Source organism: Calonectris borealis, chromosome W (genome assembly GCF_964195595.1).
Source record: "Calonectris borealis chromosome W, bCalBor7.hap1.2, whole genome shotgun sequence".
Lineage (NCBI taxonomy): Eukaryota > Metazoa > Chordata > Aves > Procellariiformes > Procellariidae > Calonectris > Calonectris borealis.
Window position 1 is genome coordinate 54,705,768 of NC_134351.1, and position 21,691 is coordinate 54,727,458.

The following is a 21,691-nucleotide window of genomic DNA, read 5'->3' on the forward strand; positions in this document are numbered from 1 at the left end:
CTTTACTTTTACTAATGAAACCTTACTATACTTGCAGTATTCTAGACCCATACTCAATAAATGTTTGCTACAGTCTTTCAGGAAGGTATTTAATTATGTAAGCAAGAGTACATTTCTATGGCTGAAATTGCACTTACAGTTTAGTACCTTTGGTCTATATTGTAAATAGACTTCTGCGGAATGTGTGATACTTCCTCCAAATATTTTTTAAAATGTGAACAAAGTACAAAGAAAAACACTCCTCATGAGAACTTAAAGAATTTTGCAACTTGTATTTTACTCTCTTTAAAACTTCTGTGCCACAATAAAACATTATCTCTATGTAACGTAGAGTTAAATTCTCCCTGAACAAGAAGAAAGCACTATAAGAGGCACAAATTTGCAGCATCTTTCAAATTGTTCCATTGAGAACATGATAGGGGAATGTCTGACACTTCCTAAATCTGCAAGTGTTATGACACTGATGCAAAACTATATCATCTCCACTATAGCCTCTGGCAGTGTGGCTACTGATGAAAGACTTGTTATGATACAGTTCTAGCAGGTAGTGTCCTGAAAAGGCCATAGAATGAGTTAGGAACTGAAATGTCTTAAATGTAAATGGCAAGGTTCTAATAATAAATAAATTATCTTTAATCATCTCATAAACTGATTAAATGAAGAAGGTAGTGCAACAATGATAATTTTGCTATACCATTATAACTTGGTGTAGTTACAGTTTATAATCACACTTTATTACAATTTAAAAAGCTGTATTCTAACTTAATCTGGGAACAGATTACTTGAAAACATTTGCTTCCTCATAATTGGTCAGAAACTGGGGGGTCATTCTGTTTCTCATCTTTCATCTTCTGTTACAGGGGTCCAGGCAGTGGTAGACCTTGGCCAAACCCAACCAGTGCCAATTCTGTAAGTAAATATTTAAATATATTAGACATCATCTTACATTAAGTGAGTTGTTTTTCATCAAGACACCGAACCACAGGAAACAAAATCTACTTTATTCAACAAATAGAATATTGTGGCGAATGAGGACACGGACTCCGTCTCAGAGGGCATGAAGACGAAGACAAAAAAAAAAAACCTTTATTATACAGCACAAGCGCCTTTTTATACCTCACATTATGCCACGTATACACTTCAAAGAATTCCCTAGTACATCCCCCAAGCAAAGGTCATCTCGACACTCTTCCGCTAATTTCCTTATCTTTGTCATGCCCTCAGAACCGTTAACTGCCACCTCTTATCTCCCTTTTTCCCACGGCTTCTTTCACTTCCCATCTTCCCACGGCTTCTTGTTTAGCAACGCTATGATACTGCTTGTACTCTCAGACATTGATTCCTCCACATCTCCCCCTTTTTCTTTTACAACAAACACTAAGCTAACTGACTTTTCTATTATTCGTTTCACACATTGCAATAAACATAGTACACACACAAGAATACATACAAATACAATCAAATGTATAATTCCCAGTTCAATCAAACTCATTACCCATTTTGCCAAGCCCCAATAATTCTATCTTTTGTGGCTCTACACTCAGGGGCGGATGGTACACCAAACATCCGTCCCAATTGTCAGTCACATTGCGGCCGCCACTACAAAGTGTTGCATGCGGCTCCGTGAGACCTAAGGTCCAATTGTTCCACGGGAGTCCCACTAAGCAGGTGGAAGAAGGATCTCCAGGTGACGAGAGCGAAAGGCAAATGGTCTCCTGGCCTGTCTGATTCGCAAGGGCGATGGGGCCTAAAACGCGCTTACGCCTGCGACAACGGCGATCAAGACGGCTTGACGAACCGCGCTGGTACCCATCTTGGTCCTTGATCTCTGTTCTGCAGAGACGATTCGACGTCACTATCCTGTTTCCTTTCAACAGCTTTTCTCCCGTTTCCTTTCAACGGCTTTCTTCCTGTCTCTTTTCAACGGCTTTTTTCCTGTTTCTTTTCAACAGCTTTTTTTTCCTGTTTCTTTTCAACAGCTTCTATCCCGTTTCCTTCCAACGGCTTTTTTCCTGTTTCTTTTCAACGGCTTTGGCAGTTCAGCGGGGCTCGCCACCGGATATTTCTATTTCCTTTCTTCAAGACCTTCTTCCTTCAGATTTTCTTCTTTCAAGTCCCTGTTCGGGCGCCATTTGTGGCGAATGAGGACACGGACTCCTCTCAGAGGGCATGAAGACAAAGACGAAAAAAGAAACCTTTATTATACAGCACAAGCGCCTTTTTATACCTCACATTATGCCACGTATACACTTCAAAGAATTCCCTAGTACATCCCCAAGCAAAGGTCATCTCGACACTCTTCCGCTAATTTCCTTATCTTTGTCATGCCCTCAGAACCATTAACTGCCACCTCTTATCTCCCTTTTTCCCACAGCTTCTTTCACTTTCCATCTTCCCATTGACCATTTTTGACTGCACATATCCAGCTCTGTTCATAATCACACAACAGCTCTACATCAGTTACAGAACTTCCTTAACAAAAAAGTTTTCCTGGAGTATATTTAAAATATATTTTAGCTTCCTTTAGTGCAAGTAAGAAGAGTTAGGTCAATACTATTTGGCTAGCAATCTCTACAGAAATCATAGTTTGAGAAGATTTATCCTAATGTGGGCTTATGTATTTTACATAACAAAAGCACATTTACTGCTGTTAACTAGGGAACATAGAATCATAGAGCAAATGCTTGCAAGACATCAGCATTTGCAGTTGGATAAGATGGGTCTGACTTGCCAGATGGTATCGGTTCTTTTTGTTGTTCTCAGTTTTGATTTTTTATTTCTACTGAATTACAATTAGGAAAAAAAAAGAGCTGAAACTCTTCCTCTGTTTATTTTTGCATGCACTCAACTAAAATGGACATTAGGGTATTTTTCGACTCATAGTTGAAACATTTTCACTCTGTGAAATCAATTGAGAAGTCCAGTACTAGATACATTTGTAACAATTAGTTGGCTGACAAGTTGTCTACAACCATGGAAAATGCTTATTCCACAAAATAATTTTGTCATTTCTCAATTGAGTTTCTTAAGTCTTACTCCATCCTCCTATAATGGTATTGCTCCCTGCTCCTTCAGAGAGAATCATCACAAAGACTATTTCATAAAGAAGAAAAACGGATTATTTGCGGGCAACTGTTTTTCTCCAAATATCCTCTGTAACAAATACCAAAATTGAATTTGAAATTAAATTAGGACACTGTCCTTTAAAAAAGAAAAAAAATAATGCAAAGAAATAAAATTAGTATCTTCTCGGCTGAAAGAAATGAAGAGAGATGCTTTTCCTTTTATGGTCTGGATTTTAATCGAGATTCAGTACATGTAAGAACATAGAAATTTAGTCCCTGTTTGGTATGACTCTGAAGTCCTGTTGACTTAAATGCAAGTATGTGTTACTTAAGCTTAGAACTTTATAAAGCATATTACATTAATAATCTTACTGCTGAACCTTTTACAAGATTGTAGAGCTTTACAGAGCTTATTGTGCCTCCCACACTACGAATCAGAAGATTCTTGTGATAGACACAAGGGCTGGCATTGGTACTGGAGTTTGTAACTCTTACAAGAGTGATGTTGGCTGTTCAACATGCATGCATCACTTAGTATGAAATAATAGAGAATAGATATCAGACCTCAACTTGCATACATTTAAGTATGTGAATTATGTTATTCCTGTTGATTTCAGTAGAGTGGGTTCCAGGACACAGTAATCTTAAATGGAAATATTTTGATTTGAAGTATTTGGTATTAAATTCTGTTTATGACTATATTGCAAGTTTTAGTCTTCAACATACAATAAGTTGTTAATTAGAAAAGGTGCAGTGTGTTTGTTAACAATAGCATTTTCCCATAATCTTTAACTTTGTCTTTAAAATGAATTATACAAATATGCTTTAACATATGACTGTCAATAAATGTAGGTATGGATACCATCTCTCTGCAGAAGAAATTACTGTCTTGTTTCTGTTGATATTACAGATACCTTATTCTTCAGCATCTCCTGGGAACTATGTAGTAAGTACACTGTTATGTATTTGCTCATTAAAATAGGTGTTACATTTTATTTAGGCAAAGAAATCATTGTCCACATGAAGAACCCTTGTGTGTTGGTTGAGAACTGAACATCTGATCTGCAGTTAGCTGTTTTGTCTGCCATCTGTGGTGCATATGTTGATATTCATTACTAGAATCATTATCAGTCTGCTCTAAATTGCCCCGAGTACTATGTTTTATTTCAGCATATGTTTCCATAACCAACAAAATATATTGTCTTCAATAAAGGACAAAAAAACCCAGCTTCTTTGGTGATACAATATTGTGCATGAATTTCTGAACTTCTTCAGGAAAAAAAGCATTTGAAGAATTAGAAGAAGATTTTATCTCCCCAAAGATGTATAAATGGGTCCCTATAGCTAACATTTTAAAGGATATTTTTATTCTTATAATTACCTTCTAGAGACTTGAAAACTTTTTTCCCCTCCATATTCTGTTTTGTTTTTATTTCACAAACGTTGTCTTAATTTATTATGGATTAGTTGGTATTGTTTTTTCTTAGTATTAACTGTCATTAAACCCCAGGTGACATGTGCTGCACAAAGGATTTGTGCAGCACAACACAGACCTGAAGGCCATGCTGTATGTGCAGCATAGTGCAGCACAGTGTGGCGCAGTGCAGGCCTAGGCCTACTCAGGCTAACTAACTGTTATGTGGATCATTAGCTCCTTGATGTACAGTGGTCTCCCAGTCAGGATTACTATGTTCCAACCCATGATCCACATGCAGTTTACCTTTCCTAAATATATTGTAAGTTACAGATTATATTAGTAAGCAGTTCAGCTAATAGAAAGTTTCTTATACATAAGCTAGTCACTATGAATAATAATAGTACAAGGATAATGGCAAGTAAAACAAATACTGGTTGTGAAAATAACTGTAGAACAGCAATATTAGGGCTAGGACTACTGAAGATGTCCTGCCATTGGGCTCCACCCTTCCTCCCATGTCCTGTAAGACAATGGTGGTGCAAATTTCACCAAACAGTCCAGTTACTTGTGTAGTAGACAGGAAGGAGCTTTAGTGCAGCCAGTGGGCAGGGGCATCCAACACCTCATGTTTGTTGATACACAGCATGCAGCAAACAAAAGCAGCAGTGTGAGGCTCCACATAGAAGTTCTGCATGAGATAAATCAAAGGCATTATTTTATGTACAGCATATATTGAGGCACATAATGAGGTGTGTTTGCCTGCTCCTCTAGGATTAGGTACATGGCCTCTGGTCCCTTTGCCAGGATCTCTGCAGGGATGAATTTCCCTTGAGGAGTCTGGTACATGCAGTTGCCTCTGACTCGCAGTGAGTCATGAGACTCTGTCAGCATCTAGGATTGTACCTCATAGTGGTGACCTAATAGAAGCTGGTAGGAGGTATAGCCTTGGAAGTATGCTTTATTATTCAAATTCATTACAGCTTGTTGTAGCACTGTTGGCCAGTTACACAGAGTGTGAGAGGAACAGCATATGTAACTTCCTTCAGTAAGGCATTGGTCTGCTTGACTAGACCAGCTCCCCTGGGATGATGGGGTATGTGGTATAACCAGTGTACTTTGTGCTCGGCAGCTTTTTTGGCCTGTAAAATGAGACCCGTTGTCTGACTGGATACAGGTGGGTGGGCCTATCCACTGGCTAAGTAATCATAGGCCTTTCAGTGTCCCTTTCTGGTCGACATGCGTAGCCAGGGACACAGCAACACAGTATATGTGTCAACCATTACCAATATGTACTGTAACTGCTGTGCTTTTGGTAAGGGCCCAATGTAATCTATTTGCCAGGTATAGCCAGGGACAGGGCCTCATTGAATCTGCCCATAAGACTGCTGAGGCAACTTTTTATCTTTCAATACCTTAGAGACTGCGCACCGCTGCACTAGCTCCTGAATGGCTTCCCAGGTACATGGGAGGCCCCAACTTTGGGTCCATCTGTATGTACCATCGACACCCAGGTGCCCAGATTTTTTGTGGGCCCATTGACTAAGGGCTTCCTCATCAGGTAATAGAGCATCAGGGGATGGGATATCAGGAGGTAAAGTAACACTATTAATTTGAGCTAATCGATCAGCTGTGGCATTGTGCTCCCACCCCTCCCTGACACCCCGGGTGACATGGACATCAACATGTTGAACCCACAGGTTCAAATTCACACATTTCTGGGCTGTTTCCATAAGTCCTGACCCCACAATGTTTTCCTGTGTATTGTCCAATTGTCTGCTTGCTGCTTACTAACCCATGCAGTTAATCCTGTATATGCCACCCAGGAATTGATATATATGCATAGCTCAGGACTGGGGGTCTCTTTTTATATCATGAGCACAGCCATTAGTTCCACATACTGACTGCTATCCCCCTTGCCTTGCTGAGTCAAAGAGATTTGCTTGGCAGAATTAAAGGTGGCAGTCTTCCACCACCTCTCCCCCTTAACATATCTTGCTGATCCATCCATGAACCAGGCACACTGTCACTGCTCAGGAGTGAGGTGTTTGTATGGTGGGGCTTCCTGAGCCCAGGCAGGGAGTAGTGGCTCCAAACTAGGTTGAGATACAGTTGTCAGTTCTAGTTGGGCTATTTTTTCCTGCAAGGCACTGATTTTGTGGGGACCTGGCTTTGCCTGCATGGGAATATACCATTTCCCTTTTACAGTGCTGGACTGTTGTGCATTTCCAATTCTATAGTTGGTATCATTAGACAAAATCCACTGCAATATAGGCAAGCCCACATTCAGAGTAACAGTCTCTCCCCCAGTGACTCGATCAGTTTCTACTAAAGCGCAATATGCAGCCAGTAGTTGTTTTTCAAAAGGCATGTAGTTCTGTGCAGAGGGGGGGAGCTGACGTGACCAGAAGCCAAACGGGATTCACCTCCCTTCACCTTTTTGCCACAAGCTCCAACGTGCTAGCAATATCATCTCCTGAAACTAGGACTTCCAGCTCAAAAGGTTTGTGAAGTTGCTTCAAACCCAGTGCAACAGCACAGGAGACGGCGTGCTTAGCTGGTTTGAAAGCTCTTTTTTCATCTTCCCCTCATACAAACTGGTTCCTCTTTCTTGCTACATTATGCAGGGGTCTTAAAATCTGTGCTGTGTGGCCAGTACCCCAGTAATCCTACAAAGTGCTACACATCAACCTTGCTTTGGGGCTCAGCTATATGAAGTACTGTTTGTTTTGCAGCTTCAGGCATAATCCAGCAGGGTCCTTGCCAGATGAAGCCTAAAAATTTTACTTCAGCTGCTGGCCCTTGTGCTTTTTGTGGATTGACTTCCCAACCATGCCCCCTCATGGTGTCCACGACACTGCTCAGTGCCTCTCCAACATCCTGCTCTGTAGGTCCAGTCAGCAGGATGTCATCAATGTAATGGAACAGTTGACACTGGGGGCAGGCTGTGCTCCTCCAAGTTCAAAAGCTGGTAATCCACAGTCATATGCCAGGATCCATCTGGTTTCTTTGCAGGCCAAATAGGGCTATTAAAAGGTGAATGTGTCTGTCTGATAACTCCGGCTTCTAACAACTGTTTAATAGTTTGAGAAATTTCAGCATGCCCCCCAGGCAACCAGTATTGTTTTAAGGCTATAGGATGGGGGGGGGGGTCAGCACAATGGGGGAAGTCACAATCCTCCCTACCATAAGTGCCCGGATCTGAGCTGATTGGATACCAAAAGAATATCTTCCCCCAATGGTATAAAAGGTCTTGCCTGCTAACAGATTGTGCCCTATGATATATTCGGGCACTCTCGTAATCCATACTCGAGCCGAAAATGATGGGTATCCTTCTAAGTGCAAGATCAGAGAAACTTGTTGAGCTGGCTCTTCTCCCCTCCCCCTGAATACATTAATATTCATCAGTTTATTCTTGGGGTAATGGGACGGATTTCCATGAATTAGGGTTACTTCTGCCCCAGTATCCAGCAGGGCCATAACCCATTGCTTATTATGCCAGCTCCGATGTATTACAAGCAGAATGTGTGGGTGGTGGTCCTCCCAGCTAGCTTGCTTTATTATCCGTACTGGAGAGGGACCACACATTTCCTATTCTTGTTTCTAAGGAGAAAGGTTGGGGTATTTAGAGGCAGCTGGGGAGGATGCATCTTCACTGTCGACAGAGGGTGATGCGGGTGGGACTGATGTCCTGATGCTCTGTGCTTCCCTTCACACCTTCCTCTTTTCTTTTGCTTTCTTATGCAACTCCACAAATAAGGAGTTGATTTGCCATCTATCTGCTCCCTAGGCACTCATGCCTGCATTAGTGCCAGAAACATCTCTTTCTGCGTCACCTTTCCCTTCAGCTGTTGCATTTGAAATGCGTCAGGCTCTGTCTCCTCTTTTTCAGTCTGATAATCACCAAGCTGTCCTAGCGATAGGATAACATCCCACACTGGTCTTCCCACAGCAGCCCCTAGCAAGGAAATTATTGGTCCCTTCAAGGCAAATGGGTGCCCTCTAACATGCAGGTTTTTATGCTGGGTGCAAAAGGTTCCATATCAGGACTTTACAAGTTATGCAAATAGACGCCTTGCTGCGTGGCCGATTCCCATAAATACTGATCAGCCTCAGCTATACTTTTCCAGGATTCTGCTTTATCGTCCCAAATGGTAGGCGAGGGATACTCTTAAAGCTTCCTGGAGCCATGCTCACAGGGAATGGGATACATTACCCTGCGCTCCTCTCAGACACTGGGTAATCATAGGGTTTTGCGAGATGACACCCAAACACTTTAACTCTTTAGGATTTAAATTTATACTATCGCCTCCAAAGTCCCATACTCGCAATAGCCACTGCAAAAGCCTTTCTCCCGGCTTTTGCCAGTATGCTTTTGCTAAATCTTGCAACTCAGGCTGTGTAAAACCACACACTGAGACAGCCTGTTGGGATGCCCCCGGAGGCCCTTTGCTTTGTGACTCACTAATGGCCAGATGAAATGTGGTTGCTGCACTCATCCTCTGACCCCTATGTCTATTCGTCCTCACCACAGAAACAGGGGTCCTCGTCCTACCATTCATCCCTCTGGCGAATAGTTCGTACCTCAGCACTGCCCTTCCTGGGCTGCTCTGTGCACCCCTCCCTGCACCGTGGGCACCTGCACCACCGCTTGCTACCCGGGGACTGCCATGAGGAGCTGCGCCTGCAGCTCATGCAGTTCGTTTTGCATCAGCTCTAAATGCCCCCATGTCCGTATCAAGCATGTTAGTAACAACCAAAGACAGCACAAATATTCCTTGCCTTTTCCATTCCCCAGCCTCTGCTTTCTAAGACAAGATAATACTTCAGCTGGGGTGGGGCATTCAGACAATTCCTCCTCACTTTCCCAACCCGTTGGTGAAGCTACCTGGGCTAAATACCTTGCAAACGCCCCCCCCCCCCCCCCCCCCGGCTGCTTGCAGGGCCAGCCAGGCACCCAGTTTCTCTCTTTACTATTCTTTCTCCTGAAAGGCATTTCTCACTGGATCCTGCCGACTACGCCAAATGTTTTGCACCAGGAGGTGCTGGTCTGTTATGATCCCATTAAGAAAGGCACTCAGGCTCTGTAAAGTATAATTTAAAATGCTATTTATTAGAGCTAACACTGTAAAGAAAGAGAGAATAATATAGATAAGCTTATGTCACTTTAGATGCTGGGAACCCCGAGTGGTGTAGCATCAAATGGCCCTCCAATCTATGCACAGCACGCCGTGCAGATCCAGATCCCATCCATGGAAGGGGTACCCCATTTTGGTTATTCAAGCTATTATAGGATTTTCTTAAAAGGAAACCACTCTATTCATCATTTCTACTGGCAAACAGGAAGGATGTTCGCGTGAGAACTTCTCGTTGAATTTTTAGAGAAAGGCAAGGCGTAATCGCCGGTACCAAGTGGGAGCTGCCTGCAGGCTCCTCTGATACAATGATCTGGCTGAGTTTATCCTGCGGCCAAAGGATTTGTGCAGCGCAACACAGGTCTGAAGGTCGAGGTGTACGTGCAGCACAGTGCAGCGCAGCACAGACCTGGGCCTACCCAGGTTACCTGTTATGTGGATCACTAACTACTTGATGTACAGTGGTCTTCCGGTCAGGATCACTACATAAGCTTAGTGCACAAGTACATGGATAAAAGGATAAACATTCCCAGAAATTTGGAATATGTGATTTAAAGGTCCCTTTGAATTTAGAGTCTGTAGCTCTACAACAGAAATGGGAAGATTTTTTTGTTGCTGAGGTCTGAATAAGCATTTCAAACACTTTTGGCAAGGCCAATCTTAACACATTCATTTCTGATTCAATTATAATTTGGAGGGGAAAAAAAGCTATGGAGCTGCCAGCAGTATGAAATGAAATTGTGATTATACCTTGATTTGTATTACCTGACCTGTGGGTTTCAAACTTTATAAGAGATGCTCAGTGACCTTGCTTACTTTACAACAAAAGGGAATCACAAGATGAACTGGTAGGTGTTGTTATATATAAGGGCATAGAGGTATATATATGTTGTTTGACTGCAGGAACGTGCTGCTACTTCTGGGTAAAACATTTCTCTTTAATCTACAATTAACTGAGAGTTAATCACTGATTGGCAGAGATGCTTCCCACTGAAGTGTTAAGTATTTTACTTGTATGAACCTGGGGAGGAGTGCTATCAGTCAGAAAGCTGCTACATTACTGATTTTGACTGTCTGGAAACAGTCTTCACTAGTGTATTGCTACTAAATGTTTTGTAAGAAATGTTATTTTTAGCAGGCCAGCGAGAAAGTGTCTATTGTTTTAATTCCAGAACTTCCCCGCCTCATTCCAAAATATTTCAGTGAATTTTAGCAAATCTCAGCAATGTCCTTTTAAGCAGACAGGAACAATCAAACCTTTATATTCAGTGCTATTGAAAAAAAATCTTTCTGTTTGGAACAGTATATCTACTATTTTAAAATATAAGAAATGATAAAAAATATAATAAAAGTCATACAGCAATGAAAATAATCATCTGTTGTTAGCATTCTGCATCATTTTTATTACAGAAAATGTGGGGGGCAGTTTATTTTTATTGACATAACATTTTTGTCAAACTATAAGTAGGCAGTTTTTCATGTTACTTCAAAATATTAGTGGATCTGCAAATGTAGGAAGCAAGAAGTTATGATTCAGTTCTTACTAAACAATTAGGACTTTTAGAATAAAATTATTGGAGACATTTTTAAAGAACCTTAAAAAGCTTGTTTAACAACCAGAGCAGTCTGTATACAATGTTTACTCATAAACAGATTTACAACACAGAAATACCTTAAACTAAGTAAATAGATATTCCTTGGGGTTTTGTTTTGTATTCTATGATTTAGCACTCTAGGTAAGTGATATGACTATACCCAAATTTATGCAGCTGGCATCATCCTGACATATTTTATTCATTTGTCATTAATTTGAGAAGGAATTATCATAGAATCATAGAATCATTTAGGTTGGAAAAGATCTCTAAGATCATCAAGTCCAACCATTAACCTAGCACTGCCAAGTCCAGCACTAAACCATGTCCCTAAGCGCCTCATCTACACGTCTTTTAAATACTTCCAGGGATGGTGACTCAACCACTTCCCTGGGCAGCCTGTTCCAAGGCTTGACAACCCTTTCGGTGAAGAAATTTTTCCTAATGTCCAATCTAAACCTCCCCTGGTGCAACTTGGGGCCTTTTCCTCTCGTCCTATCACTTGCTACTTGGGAGAAGAGACCAACACCCACCTCGCTACAACCTCCTTCCAGGTAGTTGTAGAGCGCGATGAGGTCTCCCCTCAGCCTCCTCTTCTCCAGGCTAAACAGTCCCAGTTCCCTCAGCCGCTCCTCATAAGACTTGTGCTACAGACCCTTCACCAGCTTCGTTGCCCTTCTCTGGACACACTCCAGCACCTCAATGTCTTTCTTGTCATGAGGGGCCCAGAACTGAACACAGTATTCGAGGTGCGGCCTCAGCAGTGCCCAGTACAGGGGCACGATCACCTCCCTACTCCTGCTGGCCACAGTATCATTTGTATTGTATAATTTCTGATACAGGCCAGGATGCTGTTGGCCTTCTTGGCCACCTGGGCACACTGCCGGCTCATGTTCAGCCGGCTGTCAGCCAGCACCCCCAGGTCCTTTTCCTCTGGGCAGCTTTCCAGCCACTCTTCCCCAAGCCTGTAGCGTTGCATGGGGTTGTTGTGACCCAAGTGCAGGACCTGGCACTTGGCCTTGTTGAACCTCATACAATTGGCCTCGGCCCATCGATCCAGCCTGTCCATATATATATATACACAGGTGTTATTAAAAAAGAATCGTGGAATATTATACAGACTGAATTAAGATTGACATGATACCGAGATACCAAGTCTGCCTCAAAAAGAAAGCTTTCTTCAGGTGATTAGCCTCTTCTGCCCCCACAAAGCATCCCCATATTTTGTGCTTAGCAGACATTGATTACTCTGCCATTGACTATGTACTGAGAGCAATGAAAGAGAAATGCCAGTTGGAAAACTGGTGGTAACAAAAGTAGGTTGAGGGAATTAAATATAATTGTCTTAGGCCCTGATCTAAGTATCCCTCTTGTCTGACTCACAGCATGGTTCAGAGTTTTTGACTAATGGATCTTCTTGGATCCATAGATCTACATATATCAGAACTCTGTGCCAGAGTCTGCTGACCAATGATGTCTTAATGAGCTGTTTTGCTAGCTTATCAGAAAATGTGCATGTTTTTACCAGAGTAACTCATGATATTCATGATACTTTTTTTCTTTTGTACCATATTCATTCTTGACTGTGGTATTTTTTTCCTTTCATGCTAACTCTTATTTTCTACCCTCTCTAGGGTCCTCCAGGAGGTGGAGGGCCACCAGGAACACCTATCATGCCTAGTCCAGCAGGTATTGAAATCTACTCAGAAAAAAATGAAAGAAAATTATAAGGGATTTTAGCAAGTACACAAATTCTTTTTTTCAGATTTTTTTGTGCTATTAATGCAGACAAAATGATAGATCCAATTGATACATTTTTCATGAAGGATCAGCTAATGAGAAGTTATTAGTTTTGTACTTTCTGTATCAGTTTTTTTTTTCTGCTCTTTCCCTTTCTTTCTCTCCCTGCTGTGTTGCAGAGATACAAAGCCTTGTATCTGTGCAGTTCAAAGCAATTAATTACTCTGGCTCTTGAGCCCATCTTTTCTTGCATGATTTTAGCAATAGCAAGAAAAAAAAGAAAGAAGGCAGAATGTGTATTTGATTTTGCTGATGTTGTTCAGGACAATTCTTCCAGTTCGGAAATCAGGAGATTTTTGAATCCTGTGAAACTTCCTCTATAGTACCCTATGTGATAGACCTTACCGATATATGGCTCTTTAGCTATGCATGACTCAGAAGCATGACTGCATCACATGGCTATGTCATCTGACTGACAGCATGGTTATGCTGGACAGACTGCTCTCCTCTATCCTGCAATGGAGCAGTAAGGCCCCAGAGAAACCATTGTCATGTCCTATTTGTGATCTGTTCCCAGAACTTCACTGTCCCGTTTTTTTCTCCAAGTTACATGATCTGTATCTTGGAATTCTGACCACATGGAGATTTTGGCCATACAGATTGGCCACCATTCCTATTAAGGTTTAAAGAATCGAGGAGGAGGATGGGAGCATTCAGGACAGCTAGCTAGCTTCTCAAGGCTTAAAGTTGGTCAACTAGATGTAAGTATTTCCCTCCATGGAAGTTCAGCAAGTATCTGACATGAAGGAGGAACTGCAAGATATGGAGGATGCTCTCCTCCCATGGATATCATCAGATATCTGCTAAAAAGAAACTAATTACTTTTTGTGTAACCCAATATTCAGCAGATATTCAGACTCCTTTTGGCCAACATCTGTCTTTGTAACCCACTCTGACCAGCTAAGAGGGACCTGTTCACCTCAGTGATGCTATAGCATCCTCAGTCCTCACATCCTACATATTCTTGCTGTCCTCTACAGCACAAGAGGGTAGGGAAGTTTTCTAACTTCCCATGAAAACTTACTGCACCAATGTAAAATCTTAATTAAATACAATTCCAGGGCTGTAAAATGTGACCTGAAATAAAAAGTAGGGCTTCCTTGTTCATATCATTAGTGAAAAAGATAATTAACGTGAGCTGGCAGTTAAAAGGTAGAATCTCTTTTAACATAAAAACAAATGCACAGACAGCCTGCACTTTTAAAAGTAGTCAGCACTGTAGTTATAGCATGTGTTAAGCTGTCTGTGTGCACTTAAAATAAAGCATCTATTGAGGAATTGTTTCTATTTTCAATTAAAGAGACTCTAACGTGTTTTAAGGCCTCTGCTTTCCAAAGTATAAAAACACTTAGACATTGGCCACCTGAGAATTTTGCAAAGGTACTCACTCACCTCTGAAAAAACCCTTCCAGCTCTGAATGTTTCCATGGTCCAATCAATCTGTATGTGTTTTTACAAGAGGCAGTAGAACTTAGGGTGAGCCAGGATCTGGTGGTTAAAGAACTTATTGTCTACCTCCTTGAAATTTAAAAATAAATTTTTATATGCTAATTTTACTTTTGCTAACTTTAGGCTAAAAGCTTTTAGTTTCCCTCTTTTTTAAACAATATATTTGAATGTCCTAGTAATGCATAGTTCTTTGTATATAATGGAATTATTTACTCACCAAGGTTACATTAATTAATGCTTGGAAAACTGTATCAGAAAATAAAGGAATAGACAAAGACCTTGATTTTAACTGCCCCGAGTATGTACAAATATATTCTTGCATGAGGTCAGGCTGCATTCCCAGTTCCAACACACATCAGTCTGGTCTAGACTTTCTTGCTTTGACTACTTCTGACTCAAAAGTCCCTTGTTTTGGAAAAAGATTTACAGCTCAACAGTGTTTTTTTGTGTCTGCTGTTAAGCTCAAAACTCACAGTTCAAAGTGATGGAATAGTGTTTTGGAGGAACTAGGTATAGAGCTACTTAGCTATTCTTTTACTCTTTTTGTAGATATTATAGAGGGTAGTGTTTTTCCAGAGTTGCCTAAATTTTTTAAAGATATGCTGTCCCCTTAGGGATTTATTTAGACTTTTCTGAGGTCATTCTCCTCTCAGTAAACTTTTTTGTTACATGGCCTATCTCTTGTCAAGTTCCCTTGTGAAAGTTTTTTTCCTAATTTGTCTACCTATCTATCATTTTTTGCCTTCTCCTTCTTACAAATATTGATGAGGGGTATTAAGACTTTGTGTGTGTTAGCAGTAGGGATAAATTGGAGCTGGGAATGAATAATTTGTATCTACTAGTAGTTTTCAAGCATTGATTTCCTAAGTTCAACCAGAAGAGTTATGTGGGTTGTATTCTGTATGTCATTATTTAAATCTTGCATTTTGACTCTGGAGGTGCTCCAGTCTGAAAGTTCATGTACACTGATTGGAGGGAAAGGGCATATCTGTCCTTTGGTTCTATGTGAAGTAATCCCAGACTGAGAAGCAGTATAGCTTTGTCAACTTCTGGCAAGGCCCAGTGAAGCTCTTGGCAGAACTTATAGCTTAGGCATCACACTGTGCCAACATGGTTTTGTTGGTTTTGGATTCAGGTTGGTTTTGAAGCATTGCACCACACTGTACCATGAAGATACATTAGCTAAAGCTGTCCTTGGAGAGGGGATCTTTGCACAATGTTCCACTGAATAGTTAGATCTATTAAAAATCTAACAGACTGACACAGATGAGAATAAAAGATTTTCATTCACTACACTAACCTGAAGGATATATAAAAGAAGCTATTTATTGGTTATTACAGATGGAAAACAAATTACAGGAAGTATTGATAAGAGAGAAACTCCTGTTTTATAGATTATTGAAGATGAGTGAAGTAATTTGGAACTCCAGGAAAAAGGGTTTAAGGAATTAAATAGTTACAGATACTTGGTGATTTATAAACCTTTTAACGGTCATTCATAAAAGTAGAGTCTAGAAATAGTCGCGTAGGGACAATTGCAATTATTTCTTTTCATAGCTCTATTGTGTGGTAGAAATAGATAAAAAGGGAATTAAATCTTCCATTATATTGCCACTGTGTATCAGTGATTCAGGAACAGAAATAATATGAACTAAATGAAAAGAAATGTATTAGGTGAGTAGTTTTATTGAAAGGTATATATTAGCACTTAAAATAATCTCTTATTACAGATTCAACCAACTCTGGAGACAACATGTACACTTTAATGAATGCAGTACCACCTGGACCCAACAGGCCTAATGTAAATATGAATCTAGTTATTTTTTTTTTAATTATACAGCCTTGTTTTATCCAAACCACTACATTTCTATCACACCATGTCCATTGTAGTGTTTTTAACGTTTCGCAAATCGATCATGCCAGTACGTGCAAAATAATGATTGGGGCCTATTTTTCTACACAGAAAAGACCTGAGAAGCATGTGCATGTGGATATTGAGGATGACTTAGTTTGTCATACTGCAGTGCAATAGATTTCTGTACAATATGACACCATCCTAGGAGCTGCCACCAAGCATTAGTTTCTGCTGGCTTTAAACTTTCATTATAAAAAAGTCTCTATGACTGAAGAGGGAGAAGAAAACTGTTGAAAGTGGCCCAGTATTATGTTTCCCTGCTATTCTGTAAAAAGGGGTAAAATCAATACCTTTAAGAAGAAACAAACTTCCCTGTTTATCTAAATAAGGTGTCAAGAATGAAAGCTAATGATAACATTTAGGTATTTGCCTCGTTAACTACCGGACTGGTGACTATTTTAGCCCAAACTTCAGCAGTTCTAGAACTGACAAAAATTGGAATTCTTAGATAGAACTTGTTTCTTTTCTGATCTCTATCTATGCCTTCAATTTTATTGTATTTATCTGATTACAACCATATTTCATCTAATTACAGTCCATATTGCAGGCCTTTTGAAAAAAGGACAATAAAACTTTAAGAATATAGATACTTAGATATTGCTAAATTGGTATGCAGTGAATTTTAGAAAATGTTCTGTAATGCTAATGCCTTTAAGTTTTTGAAGAACTGAATTTAAGGTTAATATCTTAAATCTGTAAGAAACTGATCATATTGCAAAGGTAATGCAGAGTAGTCTGACTGTCAATATAGATAGGGTGGGGTTTGAAAACTGTTAATCACCTACTAATTGAAGTGAATAGTAAAATTCTCTGTAACTTCAATGGGAGTAGAGTTAGGTCAGCACTTGCAGGTTTGAAAATCATGTACAAAGTATTAAAGTAGATTAGCCAGCCTACAGAAATGAGTTTCTCAAAAAATGATGAAGGTAGCATCGGAAAAAAGTAAAAAAAACCAATGACACTTTTTGCAATCATCACGTGGAAGACTTTCACTTGACTTTCACATTCAGAGATGGGACTGTGCATTTTTCCTTTACCATTTTTTTCTCAGGAATTTTTTTTTTATTAGATTATCTTAAAAAAATGTGCAGTAATATTTTTTAATGTCTGATCCTTTTATAGTTTCCAATGGGGCCAGGGTCAGATGGACCTATGAGTGGACTGGGTGGAATGGATTCACATCATATGAATGGATCATTAGGTAATAACAGTAAATGTTATGAACATTGTGAATTTACAATGACCAGTGCCATTTTCTATGACTAGTTCTCTAAGTTATATGGGAGACTGTATGTTAAAATATTTTAAAAACTAAAAAAGCTGTATATACATTAATAAGAAATATTAAGATATTTTTAAGCATATGAATTGGATTATATAATGCACCTCTGGAAGAAAAATACTGTGTTATTTATATAACAGAGTATAATTTTAATCCAGTTGTTTCAAACCACTCTATAAGCATACCATCACAGTAATGTAGAACTGATGGCATAAGACCCATTTTTCTTTACCTCTCTTCCTCTTTCAAAAACTTGAGAAGGTGTCATTATGACATGCTGGTTTGAGTTCTTATCAAGTACATGGAAGTAAGTTATTACATATATTGATGTATGTGTTAAGCTGGTTTTATCCCATATTTTGATATCTTTATTTGTTCTGTAATTAGCCTTCTGTCTGTTAAATATTAGTTTTATTATTCCATCCCCATAAGCAGCTTCAGACAGTTGCCATTTTAGTGCACCAAGAAAGAACATGCATTCTTGTCAGGGCACGCAGAGGCAGGAAGAATAGAGTACTTCCTGTCTTTCGACACTATGGTTTTCGACTCTTATCTAAGGGAGAAGCCTTATACAATTCTAAAAAACATGCACTGCTTTATCCCCTGACTATCCTAGCAAACTCTGCTCTTACTCTTTGCTGGATGGATGATAGACACTTGAAAGGGATTTAAGCAACAATCTGCAGCTAAATAAATTGCATTTATGCCTTCCTCTTCCATACCCACAAGGTAAATAAATACCTTGTATTTATTTGTACTCATACCATAACACCAAGCCAGTAACTCTGAATACAGTTTCTGTATTCTGTTCTTCACTTCTATCTGCACCAAGGAGTGTCATTCATACGGGCAACAACAGGGGGGAACCTCAGTCTGCAAAGACTTCAGATCTATTTCCTCTTCTATCCCCACTGTTGACCAGCAAGGTTTTCTTTTACATCTGGGAGCTGGCCCTATGACACATGGCACCTGCAACACTGCTGAATAGCATTTTTCTTTATGTGGAAAAACCCAAGCAAGCTAAATGCATGATGGGCAAGCAGAAGCCAAGCTGTCACTGTTCCCCCTGCTTCTATCCATACTACCATGGTGGATGGAAAAATAGCAGTTATAGCCTAGCAGCTGGAGACTGTGAGACAGGAAATATAAACAGGTAAGAAGAAGGGAGAAACTGGAAAAGGCTATGCCAAGATGAGAAAAAACTAAACCATCAAACCTCACTTAGAAGATGTATTCTGAGCAATTAAAATTCAACAAAATGCATCTAACTCCTGATAGAATTGTCTTTTTTTCTTGGCAAGCAGGTCTCTGAAACTCCTATATTACTTTGCATAAGGCCATCTTGTGAGTTTATAGCTTTTCTTTACATATTACAATCCTAAAATGGATTGTTGCTTTAATTAATAATGATGCACATTATATTCAAGTAAATGAAAACCTGTAAATGATAATTGCATCTTTTTCTGTCACTTATTATAGCCCAAGAATTATTTCTCAGCTAAAAGAAAAATTAAAATTGAAACAGTTACAGATGGTTTTTATATGTACCTAGTTGGTTAGTTATTTTCTCTAGTGAAAATTATATCATGTTTAGTCAAATTAACAGCAACTGTTTTCTAAGGTTAATTTAATTTCTAAAATGGAACCTGAGTTCTTTTAGGAATGTAACACTGGAAGAGATCTCCTGCATTCAGTTCCATGCTGTAGCAGGCAGTTATGTCTCATAATCACAGGCATAAATTGGTCAAGCTCCATCTTGAACTTCTCTAGCTTCTTTAACCACAACCCTTCTACTGGATATCTGTTCATGCCTCTGATGGTTAGAAAGAAATCTTTTTCTGATTTCCACCAAAATTTTTCCATTTGTCCATGACAAAATGACTTTTCCTCTTCCTAATGTTTATGTATCTGGTGTATTTATAGTGAGAAATCATATTCCTTCTCAGCCTTAATTTGCCTGGCTAAGTATACCAAGCTATTTCAGTCTCCTCCCATAACTCTATTTTCTTGATTGTTTTTCTCTGACACTCTTCCAGTTTGAATTTGTCTTTCCTGAAAATAAGTGACCAGAATTGTTTACTGTCTGTTGCTGCTAGAAATGCTTTTCTTGATACATCCATCCTTAAATTATATTTCATTTATTCTTGGCTTCAACTGAGAGCTACAGCATATGAGAAAAATTCTTTTTGTTAGTCTTGCACTCATTATATTTAAATTTTTTTGGTTTCTATTACTCCAGTCCTCAGGATCACCTACTTTCTTCTGAAAGATATTATCATCATCAGTATTTGTAATGCATCCAAAGTTGATGTCATTTTAGCAAATTTCAGTAGTAGGCTTCTGCTTCTGGGGGCAAAGACATTGATGAAACACCCCCCAGCTGACCCTAGAGATATTTCATTAGCAGTCTTCTATGGAGTTTTGGGTAGCTGAAGTTCAGTAAAAATGGTGATCATTTTTGTCAGCAACATTAACTTTTACTAGTTATCCATGATTTTGCTTTTTTTTCCCCCTCAATCTGAAGCAACATCTTCCTCAGGTGTATGTACCCAAAATGAATTGCAGTACCTGGCTAAGAGGACAGGGAGGTTGGACATATCCTTTTCTGAGTTGTGTCAGGCTGTGTCATCCTAAAGGATGCCATTCAAGGAACTGATACAGATCAGAAATGTGTCCTTCATTCTTTTCTCCTTTTTTTTTTTTTTTTGCATTAGGTGTGTACACAGAGAAAGGACAAACATTATTCACTACTGACTGTAAACTTTTACTCAGAGAGACAGTGGGAAGGAAGGGAGATCAAGCACAGTTATGTTTTAACATACTGCTGTTACACTATATATTTTAGTATGAAAAATAAGCTCTTAGATTAATTTCAGCTCAAAACTAATTGAATAATTATCTATTTTAATTTAAGGCTCAGGAGACATGGACAGTATTTCCAAAGTGAGTATCTAGTAAAATATTTGGAATTTTTAGAATAATATTTCACTCTAAACATATTTTCATTGTCTCTGTTAAACTTTTTATTATGTATCTAGATTTTCTGCTTGTCAACTCTTTGGAGGCTGTGCAGACAGAATTAGCATTAATTGAAAGTTTTAAAACAATATCTATAATCAATAGGGAGTATAAGTAGACTTATTTCTTACTGCATAACAATGTGTATTAATGAATGTGATTAATATATATCCAGTTCATAATCTGATTGATCATGTTATAATCTTCCATACTGTTAAGACAAATGAATATAGTTCTAATAATCAATTCTAGTTGAATGCAAATTTGGGAAAATGTCATTAGGATGTTACTTTTATGCACTGCATGATTCCTTTTGTCACCTCTGTAAGGCAACATTAATATCTTAATCACTAGTCTAAGTCCCTAAAAGCTAGATTAAAAAGTAGTTGCAAAAAAAGCACTGTTTTGATACAACCGTTAAACAAACATTAAATAGTAAACACAACCATAAAATAGTATATGCAAAATGAATGTGAGTTTAACCTGTAGGGGTTTTGCAGCTACAAAAATAATATTGTGCTTGAATGTGTCATTTCTTCCATAAAAATAAAAATCTGCTACATCTGTAATCATTATTAATTTAGGGACTTATTCAAATAAGGAATTAATGAGCTTATTCAGTGTTGATAAAGTGGTAGAAATTTGTCCTTGTAAAATACTGTGTTTTGTACTCAGCATCTTCAGATGTAAATGACTAAAACTAATAAAAATATCACTAAAATTGTCTCCCTGTACTTTTGTGCTTTTGATCTATAAATATGGAATTGATGAAGGGATTGTTTCAGTTAAAATTTTATAACTCATTCATTTGAAATTGCTGTAACAAAATTCTTATCGATCTTCCAAAAAAAAAGGAATGAGAGTTTGAGTGAATTAATTGCCTGCATCTTTTGGTTGACCCAGGACTAAGTGCTACAGCACCGTGGCTAGATCTCTCTCAGTTCAGACTTTGCCACTTTGAATCTGGCTAAGGCTTGTCTGCACGTGTTCTGGTCGTACTAAGGATGTCACTGTAGATGCT

At 39.1% G+C, this 21,691-nt stretch overlaps 1 protein-coding gene and 1 long non-coding RNA gene across 3 annotated transcripts in view; one reads left to right on the top strand and one right to left on the bottom strand.

Annotated features, from left to right (window-relative positions):
• LOC142074857 (single-stranded DNA-binding protein 2-like) overlaps positions 1 to 21,691 on the top strand; it is a 271,522-nt gene that overhangs the window by 243,126 nt on the left and 6,705 nt on the right. For both annotated transcript variants that reach the window (XM_075135771.1, XM_075135770.1), the window contains 6 exons: positions 861 to 909; positions 3,976 to 4,011; positions 12,841 to 12,895; positions 16,186 to 16,256; positions 17,493 to 17,571; positions 20,567 to 20,595. In XM_075135771.1, the coding sequence (XP_074991872.1) occupies positions 861 to 909; positions 3,976 to 4,011; positions 12,841 to 12,895; positions 16,186 to 16,256; positions 17,493 to 17,571; positions 20,567 to 20,595 (319 nt within the window). The remainder of the gene's footprint in view (positions 1 to 860; positions 910 to 3,975; positions 4,012 to 12,840; positions 12,896 to 16,185; positions 16,257 to 17,492; positions 17,572 to 20,566; positions 20,596 to 21,691) is intronic.
• LOC142074860 (uncharacterized) overlaps positions 1 to 21,691 on the bottom strand; it is a 602,395-nt gene that overhangs the window by 105,886 nt on the left and 474,818 nt on the right. The window lies entirely within an intron of this gene.